Source organism: Hypanus sabinus, chromosome 8 (assembly GCF_030144855.1).
Source record: "Hypanus sabinus isolate sHypSab1 chromosome 8, sHypSab1.hap1, whole genome shotgun sequence".
Taxonomy (NCBI): Eukaryota; Metazoa; Chordata; class Chondrichthyes; order Myliobatiformes; family Dasyatidae; genus Hypanus; species Hypanus sabinus.
This window is the reverse complement of record NC_082713.1, coordinates 123,412,134-123,432,279: the sequence shown is the minus strand read 5'-3', so window position 1 is coordinate 123,432,279 and position 20,146 is coordinate 123,412,134. Positions and strand designations below refer to the sequence as shown.

The window sequence follows — 20,146 nt, the reverse complement described above, 5'->3', positions numbered from 1 at the left end:
TGTCCCGGGCCTCAGTAACAGGGAGGGAAAGAAGATGAGGGTCGCACTGCTAGAACTTTGCTTTCAGTCTCCGTTTCTCGAAGTTGTGGCCTGGCTGGGTACAGAGCTCGGGACATTGCCACAGTTTTCGCTCTTCAGTCCTGGGGCCACAGGGAGGGTGGTCAAGACAAGCGACCTGGAAGTCCTCCTCCATCTCGTTAGCCGCCTGGAACTTTCTGTCCGGGAGTGAGCGGTCGGGGGATCGTGATGACGGACAAACTTCCGGCGGAAGCAATGGGTGCAGGGCACAAGTGTGAAACGCAAGGTGAGGCGGAACGTGAAGAGAGAGCTTGTGTAGCTTCGATTTGGAATAAAGAACTGAGCCTGCTTTGGGAATTGCTCTCAGGTTCGAGTCTATGTGTAGAGCCCTTTGAGATGTTTACAATATCAGGAATTTTGGCCATGTAGCAGCTGTGGTTAAGCACAGAAACCGGTGTGGTAGATATAGTGAAGAACATAATTATGACAATTGTGGAGAAGGCGTTAGGCTAAAAAGTTCTCCTTCACATAGCTCTGCTTATTCAGGGTGTACTGGATATAAGGAAGCTGTGGAAGTGCAGCGTGTTCGGATGGAAATGGACATATCATATGCAGAGGCTCTGCAGAAAGAAAAAAGTGTCAGTGGGACTTGTTAATATCAAGAATACAATACAGTCTGTGTGTAAAATGCTTGATTTTATAACAAAGGACTTGTTGATAAACTGAAGTTTACTTTCATGACAGATGTCAATTGTACAGCAGAAGCTAAAAGTAAGACTGGAAGAATTATATTAAAGGCTGCAATAAATCACCTAGCATTTAAAAAATTAACTCTAGAAGTTATGATACTTTACAAGGTGGAGTAAATATTTTCAGACTTCAAAGGTTAATTGGTTTTCTAATCTTACAATGGAATACTAGAAGCATGTTAGTTAATGGTCAAGAGTTTAGAATAAAATTATTGAAGAATTATCAAATAAACCTGATGGTTAAAATCTTGTCTAAGTTTTAAGATATAAGGTTGTGTTGATAAAAGACACAATTGGAAAATGGGCAATGGAGGAGAAGTGGCTACCTTTGTCAAAATGGGATAGCACATAGTTATTGAAATTCGGGTTGTTATGAGTTAGTTGTGGTATGTAGGGAATGTAAAGTACACTTAAACTTTTATAAGGTTAATACCTGATTTACTGGGGCGGGTGGCACGATAGTGCAGTAGTTAGCACAACAACTTGCAGTACCAGTGACCCAGGTTCAATTCCAGCTGCTGCCTTTGAGTAGTCTGAATGCTTCCCCCCCCCCCACCCCCAATACCGTGTGAGTTTCCTTCATGTTCTCCCATTCCCTTCCACAGTCCAAAGATGTACCTGTTGTATGTTAGTTGGTCATTGTAAATTGTCCTGTGATTAGGCTAGAATTAAATCAGGGGTTATGGCAGCACACCTCAAAGGGCCAGAAGGGCCGATTCTATGCTTTATCTCAATAAATAAGTATTGGAAAATGGGGGAAAAATAAGATCATGTGATAGTACTATGGGGTTGTGGTGATACAAATGCGAATGGGGCAGTGGTAGAAGACTTTCTGAAAGAAAAATGGTGTGCTTGAATGATGAGTACAAGGATAAATCTATTTAACAACACTGTTTCTGCAAAAAAACAGTATCTTACACTGGTATCTGAGGATACAGCAAGTGTGTGTAACTGAGAAGTGTATGATGATGCAACAGTGGGGAGTGATCATTCCCCCATTATCTGTACAATGAGAATAGACATGTATCAGAGGAAAGGTTTTCATATTCCCCAGGTGGAATTGGGATGTATTTGATGATTTGTGTGGAAATAGATTTCCTGATCATTTGATTTTGGAGGATATTGAGTTTAGTAGTGATACTTTGTGCTTTGCACTCAATTCAACAGCTAAGGAATCAATTCCCAGATAATTGGGAGATATTAAAAGGAAAGCTGTGGACAGATGACTGTAAAAGAGCTGTGAAGAAATTGAACGAAGTTTTTAGGGAAGTTGTGCAGTGTTACTCCTAGTTATCTTTCATATAATATAAAAGAGCTCAAGTTATAGTAGTGAGAAGGGCAAAGAAAATGTATTGGAGAATGTTCTGTGATAGCATTGGGAAAGAAATCCAGGTAGAGGAAGTTTGGGGTTTGATGCAGAAAATGGGGGGGAGGGGGGGGGGTTAAAAAAATGTTGATGCATTACTGTTGTTTTTTATGGTGGTTGCAGTTACTGTGAAAAAGGACAATTATTAGCAAAAAACATTTGTCAGTGTATATAGTTCTGCTAATTTAAGTAAAAGAAGAGCGGTGTCGAGAAACAGTTTTGGCAAGCAATACTCAGATTGCTGAGAAAAAAGGATGTTTCAGTTCCTGATTGGATGTTGAATTTACACTGTCGGAACTTAAAACGGTGCTAGTTAGACATCACCTCGAAAAGATTTGTTACAATATGTCTACGCAGTTATTGAATTTGAAACTTGTTGGTTTTGAACTTGTTTAAAACAATATGGGTTGAAGGATTACTTGTTTCCAGGAAATTAGTGGTTGTTATCCTATATTGAAATCTAGTAAGGATCAATCAAATCCTTCCAGTTATAGACCTATTTAATTGATTTCACATGTATGTAAGGTAATGGAATGAATGGTAATTGCAATGTTTTCTTATGTTGCGGGAAGTAGTGGGAAATGAGCTGCATACCTGTCAGAATTTCATAAAGGGAGAATGACCATGAACTTGCTGTTAAGTTTGGAATCTGGTATTCGTAACGCCCAGGTTAATAGAGAATCTGTGGTAGCAGTTTTCTTCAATGTAGAGAAAACTTATGTTGTATTATGGACTCAAGTATTGCTGCTTACGCTAGAAAGATGGGAATAGGTGGTAGAGTGTTCAGTTGTTCTTTTGTGTTGGGAAGGTGCGAGTTAAGGTGGGGGCAACATTCTTTTGAGTATGAGATTAGAGAATGGGACTCCTCTGGAGAGTGTGTAACCCATTCCTTTTTTAATAATATGATTAATGATATTTTCTTAAATGTTGACTCAGGCATTTCCAAGTTGTTATATGGCAGTGCCGTGTGAAAGAGAGGGAGGAATATAAATTGTAGAGTAAGGAAAATGCAGACAGCTTTCAATGAAAAAGAGGAATGGTGACGTCAGTGAGGGTTTACATTCTCTGTTACAAGTTATTTGTTTTTCTAAATGTGCCCAGGTCCCTAGTTTGGTGTGATCGGGTTGGAAGTAGGAGGTCACTTGATGTATTTTGTTTAATCAGATCTGTTTTTGATTTTGGATGTGTTGCTTATGAGTCAGCCTCACCACTCATCTTAAACCCCCTAGACGAAGTTCAAGCTCAAGCATTGAGATTATGTTGTAGTGCTATTAAATCATTACTGGTGGAAATGGGTGAAGTACCTTTATATCGACAGAGGTTACGGTTAGCAATGGTTCATTGGGTTAACGTAAGAACATAATGTTGGTCTTCCAATATTGGCAACATTTGTAGTGTTGGGAGCACTTCAATTTTGGGTGGATGTGAACTGAATGAGCACAAAATCTTGAGCTGTTTAATGTGAAATGTGGCCCCAGTGTGCCCCTTTCTGTCACTCCTCCATGCTTTTTCCCTTTGCCTGTGGTTGATCTGGGCCTTCAGGAAAAGATTAGGATGAGGAGTGATTGTTAATCAGTGGCACAGGAAGCTCAGCAATATGTACAAGGCAGATATCATGGCTACCAGAATACCTATACAGATGGATCAAAAGATCCAGTGACAGGTCATTCAGGTGTTAATATTTATGTTCCAACACTTCAGGTGACTGTTAAGAAAAGATGATCAGACAAAGTATGAGTATTCACATCTGAGAAGGTTGCTATCATTTTAGTCTTGGAATGAGTTGAAGAGGTCTGACCTGATTGTGTGCTTCTATGTTCTGATTCATTCTCTGTTTTGACATCTATTAAAACAGGTATTTCAAATAGTAGGCCAGACATTATTCTTGAGATTGGACAGCATCTGTTGAGGCTGCAGGGTCTAGATTTGTGTACACATTTCTTATGGATCCTTGTCCATGTCAGGGTTGAAGGAAATGTAGCAGATGTTCTAGCCAAGCAGTCGCTTGAAATTGGGTGCCACGGTACCTTGGCAATTTGCGCGACACTATTACAGCTCGGGCGTTCCGGAGTTTGGATTTTCAGCTCCAGTGCTGTTCTGTAAGGAGCCTCTGCATGTCTTTCCCAGAGAATGCATGGGTTTTCTCTAGGTGCTCTAGTTTCCTCCCACAGCCCAGAGACCTACCAGGTAGGTTAATTGGTCATTGTAAATTGTCCCATGATTAGGTTTACGTTAATCAGGTTTGTCAGGAATTGCTAGGGTGTTGTTGCTCAAAGGACTGACTCCGTGCAGTATCACTAAATAAATTGAGGATGTAGATGCAGTGGTGTCTTTACAAAAAAGGAGAGGTGAAAGCCATAAAAGGCAACACAATTGGGATAAGGAGAAGAAAGAGTGACGTGCATAATATTCAGAGGATCATGGGATTCAACTGGTAGGTGGGTATAAAAGGAGGGGAGAAGTTATACTTGCACATTTATGTAGTGGACATACCAGGTTGAATAATTCCTTATTCAGAATTAATGTGCGTGAAATGGACATCTAGGGAGTGCCCTTGTCCAGAAGCAGTACTGTTTGAATGTAGTTCCTATGAGGGACAAAGGAAACATCTAATTGCTAAATCGAGATCTTTGGGACAGACACAGTTCAACATGGAAAGTTTGTTAGGATATCACTGCCATTGTAATGTATATAAGTGTGTATCTGACTTTCTGAAAAGCATTAGACTTTTCGATATTATTTAAGGTTTTTGGGGGGTTTAATTTAGTGGGAATACTTCCTGTCTCTTTGCTCCACACTCCACTCAATAGGTGGCAGTAATGCACCTTTTGTTGGTCTGCCAACCACCATTAATCTTTAGGAGAAGGTCATCAGATGTGAATCTGTTACACTGATCCAGTGAGGATGTGGGTCTGTGAAGCTGGGTCCAGTGTGGGGCAGATGTGGCTTTATGACAGGGGATCCCATTCTGGAGCAGTAGTGGCTCTGTCGTGCTTGGTGGGTGTTGCTCTATCACACTGGATCCAGTGTAGTGGATCGAGAATACACTGGTGCCAGACTCTATCATTCTCTGCTGTTCCTTGTGGAGAGGGGGAAACTGCTGCATGGGCACCAGCTGGCTCTCCATATCATACTGCCCAGGCTTGCTTATCATGTAGAGAGCTGAGACACAACATCCATGGTTGACCCAAACCAATGGAAGGCCTCAGTGCTAGTAACAGGATAGCCACTAAGGCACAGGAATTTACCTGCATTAAATTACCAGAATATTGTGCGTGCATCAGTCATGGTATGACACTGGCATAGTGTTTTGAGATTGTTTTACTACTGTACAATTCTAGATTGCAGAACTGGGTCGCAGGCAGTCACTTCCTTGTATTGGATGCAATCCTGGGGTAGGTTGATCACTTGATAACACTGGGTTATAGGACTGGTAGTCAGGTATGTTATGGTAAGGCACGAATCTACTGGAGGTCCTTCTAGCAGTGTGTAATTTTGATGCACAATGCCATTTGCAGTTCAGCCTCTAGGACATTACAGGACTCATGTCACTGTATAATTGGGGCACAGTACTGGAATGGAAACAAGATTTTTATAACTTTGGAGTACAGTATTAGCAGATCTCTCCTTATGACATACAATAGGTACAGTAATGGGGGAACACATTTCACTATAATGTAGTTGCAGCCAACTCCTATGTTCCAGCTATTCATTCAGATATTGTAAGTTCACCCTTGTAGAATTTACAAATCACTAACTAGAAATTTGAGATATGGAATTCATTTGTTCTCATTTGAATTTATTGAGAAGGAAAGTAAATTAATACATTTTTTTAACTTGTGCTGACGTATGTGGAGATGATGTAGTTTCCTGTTACGGAAATTGCAACAGGGTCTGTTCTAAGAACATAAACCTGTTGTAATGCAGGGATCACCTGTATTGTACAACTGGTTGTCATTGGTTACTGTTCTGGAGGGTGCAGTTCTGTCATTCTGTACCAGTGGTATCAAGGATTTCAGGCACAAATTTAAGCAGGTGCCAGGTTAAGGTCAAGCTGAGGGTGGATTTGAATGCTCCATCATCCTCCCTCCCTCAGTCTTCATCATTGGAGGGAACCGTGTTTACATGGTGTTTGCCGGCAACCGAGATTGTGCTGCAACTTCAATGAGTCTGGACATGTGACGGTCCAATGCAATGCAGTGATCTGCAAGAACTGCACACAGAGCTGCCAGGGAAACAAATGCTGCAGCCCCTGTGGAGAGGCAGATCACCTTTACAAAGCCTGCCCAAAACATGCTAGAACCTATAGACGGGCAACAAGAGGGGGAGCTGGCACTGCAAATGTCAACACGCCCACCGCTAGTGCAGAAACCATGACCAACACCGAAACGTGGACATTAACGGAGAGAAAAGCCCACCATGTCGAGCTCCCAACCCCCCCCCCCAGGCCTCTCTACAAGATGAAGAGGAATCCACTGGGGGGGGGTGCAGAGGCAGAGGGACAAAAAGAGGAATGACAGGTGATGAAGAGGAAGAAGTACCAGAAGACACCATCCAAAAGAGTAAAACGAATGCGAAGAAAGGGGCAGGACAGCAAACATGGCAGCAACCCCTCTTCATTGGAGGATAAAGCAAGCGTGGAAAACCGATGGTGCAGAGGATTTGCCAAAGAGCAGAGTGAAAAGTGAAAGGGAGCCAGCAGGAAGATATGGATGGGGAAGGAACTCTGCTCGCCAAACCCCAGCCTGTTAGATCGGAGGCAGTACAGAAACCATAACCTCCCAGCTCCAGAAGACTGAGAGTAGCCCAACACCAAATTAATATCAGCTCCAGGAAACCGGGAGTTGTAGGGAGCTAACTGGCCCCCAGTTCCTGGAGACGGGGAGCAGCACAACAGCTGTCACCCCCAAGCTCAGAGTCCAGAGCAGACCAGTGACCAACCCCCTCCAGCATCACCATACCCTAGGGGAGGGGGAATCATCCTAAATCTGAGCCCACAAACAGTTTATCAAGGCTGTGGGCATGACAGCTCAGACCGAGTGATCACTGAGCTATGATTCAATAACTATCATGGGCATAACTCTGGCTGCTTTGAATGTGTGCAGTGTAAAGAAAACAATGCAATGTGTCAACACCTGGTCAAGGCCAATGTGACTAGCAAGGTCAAGGAGTGCAGGCTATCACACCTCTGCAAACTAATGGAGGTAGTAGCAATGGTGGCCCCACAGTTTGCCTGTGTAGTCAGGGTACAATTTTTGTCATGCTTCTGGCCTGGGGAATCCGCTACGGGGAGGCAACCTCAATCACCCAAGTCAAAGAGGTTGTTGTGGGGGGGGGGGGGGGGGGGAGTGTAATATACCAAACACACTACTCTGGCTAATTGATATGTACACCTCACCATGTGGAGTGAGTGCCTGGCTGTCCTCAAGCAGTCCTCTGGCTGGTGACTTCAGCTGTGCCATCGCTGTGGCTGTTCAGTTCTGTATTGCAGACTGCAGACGGAACAGCGCCTCAAGATTCCTGACGGAAACGGTTAAATTAGCCAAGCTGCCTAACACCATCAGCAGCCCTGGAAGTGGAGCTCAGTCACAACCAGGTGGTTACATGAAGCTGATAAGGATCTGGTTTGAAGGGGCCAAAGTGTGCAACTAGAATTGGCTAGAGTGGACTGGGCAGGTAGAACAGAAATTGGGACTGTGGGAAGGCACTCCCCGTCAGTGACTGGGAAGAAGCTGGTCATTAGGTGTGAGGTGATCTCAGGGTAGTTGTACTTGGCGCAGGTCTGGGCCCATCCCCTGCTGCTCCAGCTTAGGAATCACCTGAACGGTCTTCAGGTTCATCTGGGGTTCCAAGATGGAGTGGGTCACAATGCACAAGCCCCTGGACAACAGGGGCAAAAATATACCCTAAGTCACCCTCACCCTGATGACCACTTTTGTGTGTGACTACATCATGCTGTGTGTGGAACCTAAATAAGTGGGCTCCAAGTGCTGACATTCTGGCTGGTACTTTGAGCAGACGAGCCAGACCATTTGGCAGAATGGCTCATTGCCAGACCTCACCAACAGGCACTAAAACCTTGTCTGGCTGGCGGGGGTTGTGTATCAAAATTACACACTGCTAGAGGGGGGGGGGGGGGGGGTCCCTCCCAGGCAGAGCCTGCCTGCATACCCAAAGCATCACTCCCAGAACGAGCAACCTGTGGGATGACTAGTGGGGAAGAGACAGTAGCTTGCCTCTTGTGGACTGTGGGTTTGCGAAGGAGGAGTGGAGAGAGAGATTGAAGGGTCTGTGTTGCAGTTGATCCTGAGTAGCTGCGCGATCGGGCTCTTTTGATGTACGCCTGTACCCAGGGACACGCATGGAGACAAACGTCAAGTGCTGCTGGTAGATCATCAGCTTTGGTGAAAGATGCTCTTTGGTCCGCCTGAAACTTGTTGGCCTGCCAGGACATTGCGATGTCCATGGAGGAATGCTGCCAATGACTGCAGGGTATCTGCTGAGGGTTGCACTGAAGTATGGGGTAGCCACTGGAAGCCCTTGGGGAAGGACCATGGTATAGGGTTCTTCTGCTACTGGAGAAAGGGAGGCTGAGTTGAGGAAGAAAGCCCCTCAATTATTTTTTGACCCTCCCTCTGGGGTTGGATCTTCCTACAAGTGGCAGTAGTGCTATTGATGTAGAGGAATGCAATAGAACAATATTGATAGCGTCAACTTTGATTGTAAAGAATGAAAAGGCATTGCATATTTTATTGCAAATTTTCATTATGAATAAAGTGTATTTTAAAAAAAAAAGTTTGTATAATGCTGGAAAATATAGCATTGCAACAGCAATTTCAGAGTGGATGAGCAGATTCACTGTGTGAATGCTGTGGTATGGCAGGGGTTAAGATACTGTGTCGCTGTACAGAACAAGGTCCTTGGAAGAATAAACTCCCCTTTGTACAGTGTGAATTAGCAAAGACATGAGCAGACCAGATAGGATAAAGATGTTAATGAAGGATTGAGGAGCACACACTAATTACTGGACAATAATACATTATGAAAACTGAGGTAGGTACAAGTTGCTGCTTTTGATCAAATGAAATGCAAATGAAGGATTGATTAGCATGTAGTTTTCATCGAGTTATTTACGCCTGTAAGAATATATAGGGATTGGTTATTTTTATTCCATGTATGCAAATAAGGGATTAGAAAAAGCACAGTTGGTCATTATCTGTATAAAGTAGACAGTTCTGAGCAGACGTTTTAGAACAGCTTGGTGACACAGTCTGCACAGTTTGCTTGTGCACGAATAGTGTTATTGATAGTCAGAGACCAACTGATCGGCAACAACAATTGGTTTGTGACTGTACAACTTGTTGAGGAACAAGTTTGACAATAAATAGTGGAGCCACAGGTTTATATTATCGTCTAGTCAAGTCTGTTACTGTATATTGAGTTTTGTCGGGCAGATTTGCAACTGCAATACTGTGCAGAAATCTTGGACACTGGATTCTTATATAAATTTTGTTTTAGTTGTTTATTTTTGTCTTCTGCAGTAGTATGTAAGTAGAAAAGAGCAAATTTTAGATTTCCAAACATTCATTTTCCAAAAAATAAATGTCACACAGAAATGTTTTATATCTTGTGAAAGAAAGTAATGTATTATTTAAAAAGTGGTCTATTACTTATAAACCTGTTTACTTAGTAGGTATATAGCCCAGTGCATAATTAAACAAAGGTAACAAACAGGATGCTAATGATCAATGACATAATAAGTTGAAGGAACTGATCTGATAAAAAGAAACCGGTGTAGAACGAATCAATCTGGACAAAAAACAACTAAATTGAAAGGTGAGGGTGTGGCAGATATGACCGTTTAACCTTCAAATCATCAATTCTTCATGGCATGAGTATAGCAACAAGTCACAAGGTGGTCATTCTGCAACAAGTCACAAGGTGGTCATTCTGCATCAGCAAGGTTCTCCCAAGCAGAAGTTTCACAGCAGACAGGAATTTCAAGATGTGCAGTTTTCTGAAGTAGCACAAAAAAATGGGCAAGGTTGAGGACCAGAAACGCAGTGGTCAGCCACAGAAACTGAATGCACAGAAACCACTAGAACCTTGTACAATCCAGAGAAGTCTTCAAGGAAGAACTGCTGTCAAAAAGCCATTCTTCTGAAGTGGAAACAAAGCCAAGAGACTCACCTGCGCACAAAAACACTGGGGAGCTGAACAATGGTAGCAAACGGACTGGCGAGTTGAAATTTTTGCTTCAAATCTGAAGCGGTTTGTCTGTAGAAGAGCTAGAGAATGCTACATGGATAAGAGTCTGCAGCCAACAGTGAAGCTCTGTGGAGGTTCCCTGCAGGTTTGGGGTTGCATTTCTGTAAATGGAGTTGGTGAGCTGATCAGAATTAATAGATTTCTCAGTGCTAAGAATTAGCAGGTTCTCATCCATCGCGCAATACCATCAGGGATGTGTCAGCTTCATTTTGAAGTAGGACAATGACCCCAAACTCATGACCAATGTCATAAAGAACTAACTTCAGTAAAAAAGAACAAGAAGTTCTGCAACAGATGGTATGGTCAGAGTCCTGACCTAAACATTGAGGCTGTTTGGGATTATCTGGAGAGACAGAAGCAAACCAGACCTGAAGAACTGTGGCAAGTTCTCCAAGGTGCTTAGTGTAACCAACCAGCTGATTTTCTTATAAAAGCTGCACAACAGTGTACCTTAGGGAATTGATGCCATTCTAAAGGTCTTTGATTTAGTTTTTTACTGCTTACTGCTCTTTATCTTAATTTTTTTGATATTTAGAAACTTTTCATTTCATTATTATCTTCGCTTTACAGAATTATTTTATGTGCCTAAGACTTTTGCACAGTACTGTATATGACTGCTTATCTGTGGGGCAGATCTGTCAATATGGTGGGCCCTATATCAGGAGCAGTATGGGCCATAATGCAGGCACAGTACTAGCACATACAGGTCATAAATATTCAATAGAACTGTGAGGCAGTACAGTGCATGTGACACTATCATGAGTTCAATACAAGCAGACAAGTTTGTCACTGTACAGACTTGATATGTTACTGGTGAGGACAGGTTGGCCACTGAAACAATACTGCCAGGTATTAATGTACTTTGAAGTAGGTTCTGTCAATATAATGAGTCTACAACGTCAAGTGGTGGGAAGTAGAGCTGTTACTACATAATGTGGTTAAGGTGCTAAGAACATCTAAAACTACAACATGGGCACAGTAGAGGGACATGTCGTATGTAATGGATAATGTACTTGGAAGACATCTTATGATTATTGCATTTTCTCATGGTATATTACCAATGGTACATGGCTATTGTAGATGGTGGAAAGTCTATTGGGACTAGAAAGAAAAGCTTTAGGAATTCGCTTGCTTCCTTGGAGATGTTGATCAATACTGGCTGCCTCATTATGGGAAGGATTTGGAAGCTTCAGAGGAGATTTACTAGGAAGCTGCTTAGATTAGAAAGCATTTCTTGTGTGGAAAGGTTGAGTAAACTGGGGCTTTTCCATTGGGAGAGAGGGAGAATGAGAGTCAATTTGATAAGATTGTACAAGGCATAGATTGACTGGACAGCCAGCACCTTCCTCCCAGAAGGTTTTTACAGTCTGTAAGTGCCTGGAATGCACTGCTGATGAGTGGTTGAGGCGGATGTGTTAGGGAGGTAGACAAGTGAATGAAAGAAAAATGGAGGGTTATGGGCTATGTTGGAGGGAGAGGTTAGATTGATCACAGAGTAGGTTTATATGGGTCAGCACAACATCGTGGGCTGAAGCACTGTACTGTTCCAGTTTGTAACACTGAGGCCTGTACCCATTTTTGTCACTTCATTTTGCTATTATTTTTTGCAGGGACCGCTACTGTTGTTCCCGAGAAGCAGTGATGTCGACGCTGTCCAATTATGGGCGGCGCATGATGCGCCTTAGTGCACAGATATTTCAGGAGGTGGTACAACCTACTGATGAGCGGTCGATGAAGGTGGTAAAGCTGTTCAGTGAGCAGCCACTGGCACTACGGAAAGAGGTATTTGACTGGTACCCACAACATAACCACTACTACACCTTGATGCAGAGGCTGCGATTCATGGGTTTATACAGGTAAAGTAGAATTGGAATTGGTTTATTATTGTCGCATGTATCGAGATACAGTGAAAAGTTTGTCTTGCATACTGTTCATAAAGTTCAGATCATTACACAGTGCATTGAGGTAGAATGAGGTAAAACAATAACAAAATGCAAAATAAAGTCTAACAGTGCAGAGAGGCAAACAAAATGGTCTTAGGGTCACATTGTGAGGTCAAGAGTCCATTTTATCATATTAGTGAACCGTTCAGTAGTCTTATAACACTGGGGTAGAAGCCATCCTTGAACCTGCTTGTACATGCTTTCAATCATTTGTATCTCCTGCTCAGTGGAAGAGGAGAGATGAGAGAATGCCCCGAGTGGGTGGGGTTTTTAATTGTGTTGACTGATTTACTGAGACAGTGAGAAATTATACACAGAATCCATTGAGGGGAAGCTAGTTTCTATGATGTGCTGAGTTCACTGAAGTCACGGGCAAAGCATTTGCCATATCAAGCCATTATACACCCTCTTGATGGGAATGAGCCAAATTTCTTTAACCTCTTGAGGAAGTTGAGCCATTGTGAAGCTTGGCTGTGATTCATTTCTCTCTTGTTACATTAATTTCTAAGTAATCTCGCCTTGAGGTTCCAGGATCACGGTGAGGCACATCCACGTGTGGAATGATGGACTGTCCAGGCAAGCAATGAAGAGAAACAGATGCAGAGGTTAAGCACACCTTCCTTTTCACACCAGGTTCAAACTAAGTTAACAGCTTGGTTCTTTTCAAGTCCAGCATGGAGACTATCAATCAATCCATTGTGAATGATGTCTCCTGAACATAAGCAATTTGTCTTGCTCTCTTTCTCTTTTGTCCTTTGTTTGTGGGCAGTCATCTCTCAATTTGACCAAGACAGTTGGCGAGCACTGTGGCTTCTAATAGAATTTTTTTGCCTTTCAGAAAAGCCTAACATTTCAGTCTAGACCACATCTCTGTCTTCCACCCTTTAGTGTTCTTTTCCCCAAGTTAGCAGGAAATATTCCTCAAGATTCTCTCCATTCACTTGAACCATGGGAACAGGAGAATAAAATTCTGAGAAAACAGCATGTATATTAATCAACACCACAAGAAAACTTCAGTCAAACTTCCTGTGTGACGCACAACTTTTAGGCCTGCTTACCATAAGTGAGTGATTATGATGTGCTTCCATTAGTTTTGTATGTTCTGAAGAGAGGAAAAGTCAGAACACTACAGCACCAACAGGCCCTTTGGCCCATTTAGTCTAGGTCTAACCATTACTCTGCCTAGTCCCATCAACCTGCACCCAGACAATAGCCCTCCATATCCCTCCCATCCATGTACTTATCCACATTTCTCTTAAATGCTGAAATTGAACCAAATCCACCATTTCTGCTGACAGCTTGTTCCACATTCACACCACTCTTCAAATCTGGATGAGTATGCCACGGTTGTTACCAACTTCATTAAAACCTGTGTGGATGAATGTGTGCCTGCACAAGCTTGCTGTACATTCCCAAGCCAAAAGCCCTGAATGAACCAGAAGGCTTGTCATCTGCTGAAGGCTAGATCTGTGGCATTTAAGCCCGACAACCCGGGTCTGTTCAAGAATTCCAGATATGAGTTGCGGAGAACTTCTTCAAAAGAGAAGAAACAATTCTGAGTGAAGTTGGAGGCAACATTGGATGCATATAAACTCTGGCAGGATTCGCAGGATATTACTTCCTGCAAACCTGACAGCTTGAGGAGTCCGCAGCCGACAGGGCTGGGTGGCATGCCCTGACTGGAAAAGCTGCATCTGATTTTGAAGATGTCCGAAATCAGCGCCTTGCAGCAGCAGGAGACCGACGTCACAAAGCTGTGTATGCACCTGTTCCAACAACCGCCATTCCATGTCCAACCTGCAACTGCATGTGTGCTTCGACCTTCGGCCTCCAAAGCCACATGTCTAACTACAGATGACTGCACAATGTTTAGTCTTCCTCGGACCCCGAGAGACAATCACCACTTCCTACAAAACAAAACCCAACATTGTGAATGGCAGCAATGCTTCACTACCAGACGATCTCAATGCCTTTTATGCCTGCTTTTAAAGGGAGAATATAACTAGAGCTGTGAGAATCCCCGTTGCACTCTGTGATCTCTGTCTCAGAGGCAGACATCAGGTTGTCTTTCAAGAGGGTGAACCCTCGCAAGGTGGCAGGCCCTGATGATGAAGCTCTGAGAACTTGTGCCAACCAGCTGGCAGGAGTACTCAAAAAAAAAAAAAAAAAAGCAATTTGCCTATTGCCCCCAATAGGTCTAGGGTAGACATGACCTTGGTGACACTTCACACAGCCTTAGATCACCTGGACCCTATAAATGCCTATGTCAGGATGCTGTTCAATGACTATAGCTCAGAGTTTAATACCATCATTCCTACAGTCCTCATCGAAAAGCTACAGAACCTAGGACTCGGTACCTACCTTTGCAGTTGGATCTTCGACTTCCTAACTGCAAGACCACAATCTGTGTGGATTGGTAATAACATCTCCTTGTCACTAGCAATCAATACTGGTGCACCTCGGGAATGTGTGCTTAGCCCATGGCTCTACTGTCTCGATACCCACAACATTGTGGTTAGGCATAGCTCAAATGCCATCTATAAATTTGCTGATGATACAACCATTGTTGGCAGAATCTCAGATGGAGGCAAGATGGCATATAGGAGCAAGATATACCAGCTAGTTGAGTGGTGTCACAACGGCAACCTTGCTTTCAGTGTCAGTAAGACCAAAGAGCTGATTGTAGTCTTCAGGAAAGAGTAAGACAAAGGAACAAGAACCAGTCCTCAGAGGGATCAAAGAACTTCTAATTGCTCACTCTCTCCACTTCTGGTCTCAATATTTCTGTGGATCTTACCTGATCCCAATGTATCGATGCAGTTGTAAAGAAGGCGAAACAGCCACTATATTTTATTAGGAGTTTGAGGAGACGATTTGTCACTTAAAACACTAGAAAACTTCTATAGATGTACTGTGGAGAGCATTCTGACAACTGCATTACAGTTTAGTGGGGGGAGGGTCTACTGCACAGGGTCATAAGAATCTACAGAAAGTTGTAAACTTAGTTCCATCATGCGTACTAGCCTCTAGTATCCAAGACCTCTTCGAGGAGCAGTGCCTGAGAAAGGCAACATCCATTATTCAAGACCCTCATCACCCAGGACCTGCCCTCTTAAATATAGAAAACATACAACACAATACAGGCCCTTCGGCCCTTGATGCCATGCAGAACATGTGCTTACCTATGGTTACCCATAGCCCTCTATTTTTATAAGCTCCATGTACCTATCCAGGAGTCTCTTAAAACACCCTATCATATCCGCCTCCACCACCGTCGCCAGCAGCCCACTCCACGCACTCACCACCCTCTGTATTTTAAAAAAAAAGCTTGCCCTGACATCTCCTCTCTACCTACTTCCAAGCACCTTAAAACTGTGCCCTCTCATGTTAGCCATTTCAGCCCTGGGAAAAAACCTCTTGACATGAACAATGCCTCTCATCATCTTGTACACTTCTATCAGGTCACCTCTCATCCTCCGTCACTCCAAGGAGAAAAGCCCAAGTTTGGGTTTGGGTATTTGATCCTCCACAATATTCCGCGTGGGAATTTAAACTGGATGTGGCAGTGTTTTTTTTTATGAGGTCGAGTTGCGAGCTCAATATCAACCGGGCACAGATGGAGAGCGCGCTTGGGAGTGGTCTGTCACTGGATCGATCTCAGGAACCTCCGTTCTCGAGCCCGGCACTGATCTCACTGTGCCACCAGCCGACCTCACTCAGCTGTTCATTCCACCTCACTCCGTTCACTCAACCTATTCTCATAGGGCATGCTTCCTAATCCAGGCAACTCTCGTTGTTACTGTCAGGAAGGAGGTACAGAAGCCTGAAAGCACACATTCAGCATTTCAGGAACAGCTTCTTCTCCTCTGCCATACGATTCCTAAATAGACATTGGACCCACAAACACTACCTCACTTTTTTAATTTTATTTCTGTTTTTGCACTATTTTTAATTTAACTACTTAATATGCATTTTGTAATTGATTTTATATTTTACATTTTATATTTATCATTATTATTGTTATGAGCAGAGAGACAACATCTGCCGGAAGTAAATTCCTTGTCTGTACACAGGTACTTGGCGATTAAAGTCTGATTCTGATTTAATATTTTTCTATATTGTCATGTAATGCATTGTACTGCTGCTGCTAAGTTAACAAATTTCACAACATATGCCACAGATATTAAACCTGATTCTGAATGAGGTTTGTGTTCCCCTAAACGTTTCACCTTTCACCCTTAATCCATGACCTCTAGTTCTCACCCAACCTCAGTGGGAAAAGCCTCCCTGCATTTACCCTATCTATACCCCTCATAATGTTGTATACCTCCATCAAATCTCCCCTGTATTCTAAGGAATAAAGTCCTAACCTGTTCAACCTCTCCTTGCACCTCAGGTCCTCAAGTACTGGCAATATTCTTGCATATTTTCTCTGTACTCTTTCAGTCTTATTGACATTCTGTGGGAATGTGGCTGCTGTTTAAGACCAAGGGAAAAAGCTGTCTTTGTGGGCATTGTTTTTCCATTTCCTTGTGTAGTCTCGTGGGATGGAGGATGACTTGCTTCTACTCTGATTGCTGGGTTCTGGAGTGGCGGGTAGGGCCAATGCTTGAACTGCAGGCTCTTGCATTGATGGACCAGGAGGTGGCCAGATAGTGAAGTGGTGTGCTCCTTCCCTTGTTTGCTCTCTTCCTGCCTTATAGTCAATGCCATCCTTAAAGATCCTTCCCTATTTGGCATGGTCTTGGGCTAGAGATTTCCAGGAGTGAGAGGATATTTCATTTTTTGTTCAGGAGGCTTAGAATACATCTCTAAAACATTCTTGTTTCTCTCTTATCCCTGTCCCTGCACTGTAAACACTTTAAACCACTTTTTATAATGTTAGTATTTAGTGGCTGCTTTATTGGATACACCTGTGCACCTTGTTAATGCAGATATCTAATCAGCCAATCAGATGGCAGCAGCTCAATGCATAAAAACATGCAGATGTTCAAGAAGTTCTGTTCAAACCAAACATAAGAATGGAGAAGAAATCTAATCTAAGTTACTTTGACCATGGCATGATTGTTGGTGCCAGACAGGGTGGTTTAAATATCTCAGAAACTGCTGATCTCCTGGGATGTTCACACACAACAATCTGTGGAGTTTACAAAAAATACTGCAATAAACAAAAAAAAAATCCAGCGAATGTCAGTTCAGTGGGTGGAGACACCTTAATAAGAAATGTAAGAGGAGTTAAGCCAAATGGGTTCAAGGTGGCAGTGACTCAAGTGGTATGCAGAAAAGTATCTCTGAATGCACAACACATTGAACCGTGAAGTGGATGAACTACAATAGCAGAAGCCCACAATTCTACAGAAATATACTCAGTGGCCACTGTATTAGCTACCTCCTCTACCAGTGGCCACTGTGTGTATGTATTTAGCACATTTTATTCCATATCTGTACTTTAACCTCTAACTATATTTTTTAAATTTATAATCGTTTAATATTGTTTTTTGTTGCATGCTGCACCAAAACCACAGCAAATTCCTAATACATGTAAATGTATATGGTGAATAAAGTTGATGAGTGATCCTTCAATATCATCCCCTGGAGTAGGTTTCTGTTTTGGAAGTGTTGCGCAAGGAAGTAACATCCAACATCTAGGCGATTGTAATTTTCCTTACATTAGCTAGGGCTGTCCTACTGTTAAGGGCTTAGATGGGGTGGGATTTGTTAAGTGTGTTTAGGAAAGTTTCTTCAGGCAACGTATAGAGGCTGCTATCGGAGGGCAAGTCTTGACCTACTGTTGGGTAATAGGATGGGGCAACTCTCTGAGATAACAGTGGGACCAGTCATCATAGTTTTAAATTATGCAAAGGGACAGAACTTGTCCTGATGAAGGGTTTCTGCCCGAAACATCCAGTGGTTTATTTCTCTCCATAGATGCTGCCTGACCTGTTCACTTCTTCCAGCAGTTTGTGTGCTGCGCTTATCCAAAGGTTATATTTAAATTAGAGCAGGGCAGATTTTGACGGTGTGGGATAGGAGCTTCCAAAGATTTATTGGAGTAAATTGTTTGTGTCAAAGGGACCACTGACAAATGGCAGCATTTAAAGTTGAGATAGTCGGCATCTTCTTGTTACAGTGAAAAGCTATGCTGGAAGGAGTAGGGATGCCTTTATAATGAGAGATAATGAGGCCTAGGCCAGGAAAAAGAAAAGCTCCAGCTCACTCAACCTATCCTCTTAAGACAAGAATTAGATAAGATTAGAACTATGCTTTGTAGCTGCCAGGCAGACTTTAACAATGTCCGGTCTTTTTGTCTCTACAGAGATGAGCATGAGGATTTCAAAGATGAAATGAAACGGCTGAGGAAGTTGCGAGGCAAAGGGAAGCCAAAGAAAGGAGAAGGGAAGCGAGCCCTGAAGAAGAAATAGGGGCCAGATCTGGCCAGACCACAGTCCTCTCTTTGTCCAGTCACATCTGCCTACCTGTCTGTTGCTCTACAGTCCCTTCTTGTTCTTTGCAACACATACCAAATTTAGTTTTGTCACCTTCCTTTTAATTCCCTCTCTGCTGTTGTAGGGAGTGCTGTGTTTCTGGTCCTCAAAGCAGCAAAGTTTAGATGTAAGGAGCAAGTCTAAGATGAATTACCTGTGTCCCAGCTGGTCTGGTTGGATGGGAGTATTAATCCACAGAGAGAGGACGAGGTCAGGAATTCCTGATGTGTACTTTTAGAATAACCTCAACCTGCATGCTACAGTTTAAGGATTTCTGGATTGGAACTTCAAATCTGCCAGAGATTCGAATACAATTCAACAAGCCAGAAATGGGCATTCTATGGGGTTAATACTGCGGTGACCCCTCAATATTCATAGCTCATACTCCTTCAAGGGGAAGCACTAGGCACCCATGGGAACAGTTTAAATGAGGTGCTTTGGGATTAAGATTGAAGAGAAAGATTTTGACCATTTTTACAGCAGCAGTTGTCATATGCACTGCCCAGAACAATAGAGAAAGAATGATGAATGAGGGAGCACTGATGAACAATGCCACAGCTACAGCTCTCCTCATCAGACACTGCAGTGCCACTTTCAGTTGTGTGGCTGTGGAAAGCAGCATGAGTCTTGCTAACCCCTTCCATCCCACTGCCTCTTCCATTGTTTGTCCGTTCAGCACGACATTGACTCAGTTCCTGAATGACAGCCACATCAAGATTTACCAGTGAATGCCTGAGAGAGGGAATTATAGCTTTAATATGCTCAGGGAGCATTGTGTATTCTAATCTTCGAACTGATGGAACCACAACCAGTTTTTCAGCCACAGAACACTTAACAATCTGAAATGGTTCTAAATGTTATTTTCTATCTGTACAATGGCCTGTGATCCATGGCAGTTTATAACTGGCTTGTAACCAAACGTGTGTGTAAAGGATTAGTGGATTTTGACCCCGGACACCTAATGCCACTGAAATGCAATGCAAATACAGCTGGTGACTCTGCTGTTGTAATAAATGGTGAAATGTGTTGGGATTGTCTTGTATCATTCTGTCTTTTGGCTGGGAAATTCAACATCTTCTGATTGTAAAATCTGAATGATCTGGGGGAAGTAACCTGAGTTCTGGTTGCCTCATTATGGAAGGATATGGAAGCTTTAGAGGGGGTGCAGAGATTAGGTAGGATGCTGCCTGGATTAGAGAGAGTGTCTAATTATAGATAAATTGAGTAAGTTAAGGCTTTACTCTTTAGAGGGAAGGAGGATAAGATGTAACTTGATGGAGGTGTACAAGATGATAGGCATAGGTCGACTGGGCAGCC

General features: G+C 42.9%; 1 protein-coding gene across 2 annotated transcripts; it reads left to right on the top strand.

Annotated features, from left to right (window-relative positions):
- Positions 1-200: 200 nt before the first annotated feature.
- mrps33 (mitochondrial ribosomal protein S33) lies at positions 201-19,855 on the top strand. Of its 2 annotated transcripts, none has more exons than XM_059977746.1 (3): positions 201-304; positions 12,012-12,257; positions 18,661-19,855. In XM_059977746.1, the coding sequence occupies exons 2-3, from the start codon at positions 12,043-12,045 to the stop codon at positions 18,764-18,766; spliced, it is 321 nt and encodes a 106-aa protein (XP_059833729.1). In that variant the 5' UTR covers positions 201-304; positions 12,012-12,042; the 3' UTR covers positions 18,767-19,855. The 2 variants fall into 2 exon arrangements, with proteins under 2 accessions (XP_059833729.1, XP_059833728.1); XM_059977745.1 differs by having other exon boundaries at positions 263-385.
- The last annotated feature ends 291 nt before the right edge of the window (positions 19,856-20,146 follow it).

Excerpts from the sequence above, each read along its gene's own strand:
- mrps33 (XM_059977746.1), top strand. The coding sequence starts at position 12,043 with ATGTCGACGCTGTCCAATTATGGGCGGCGCATGATGCGCCTTAGTGCA. Across the intron at positions 12,258-18,660 it reads CGATTCATGGGTTTATACAG|AGATGAGCATGAGGATTTCA; the intron begins GTAAAGTAGAAT and ends TTGTCTCTACAG.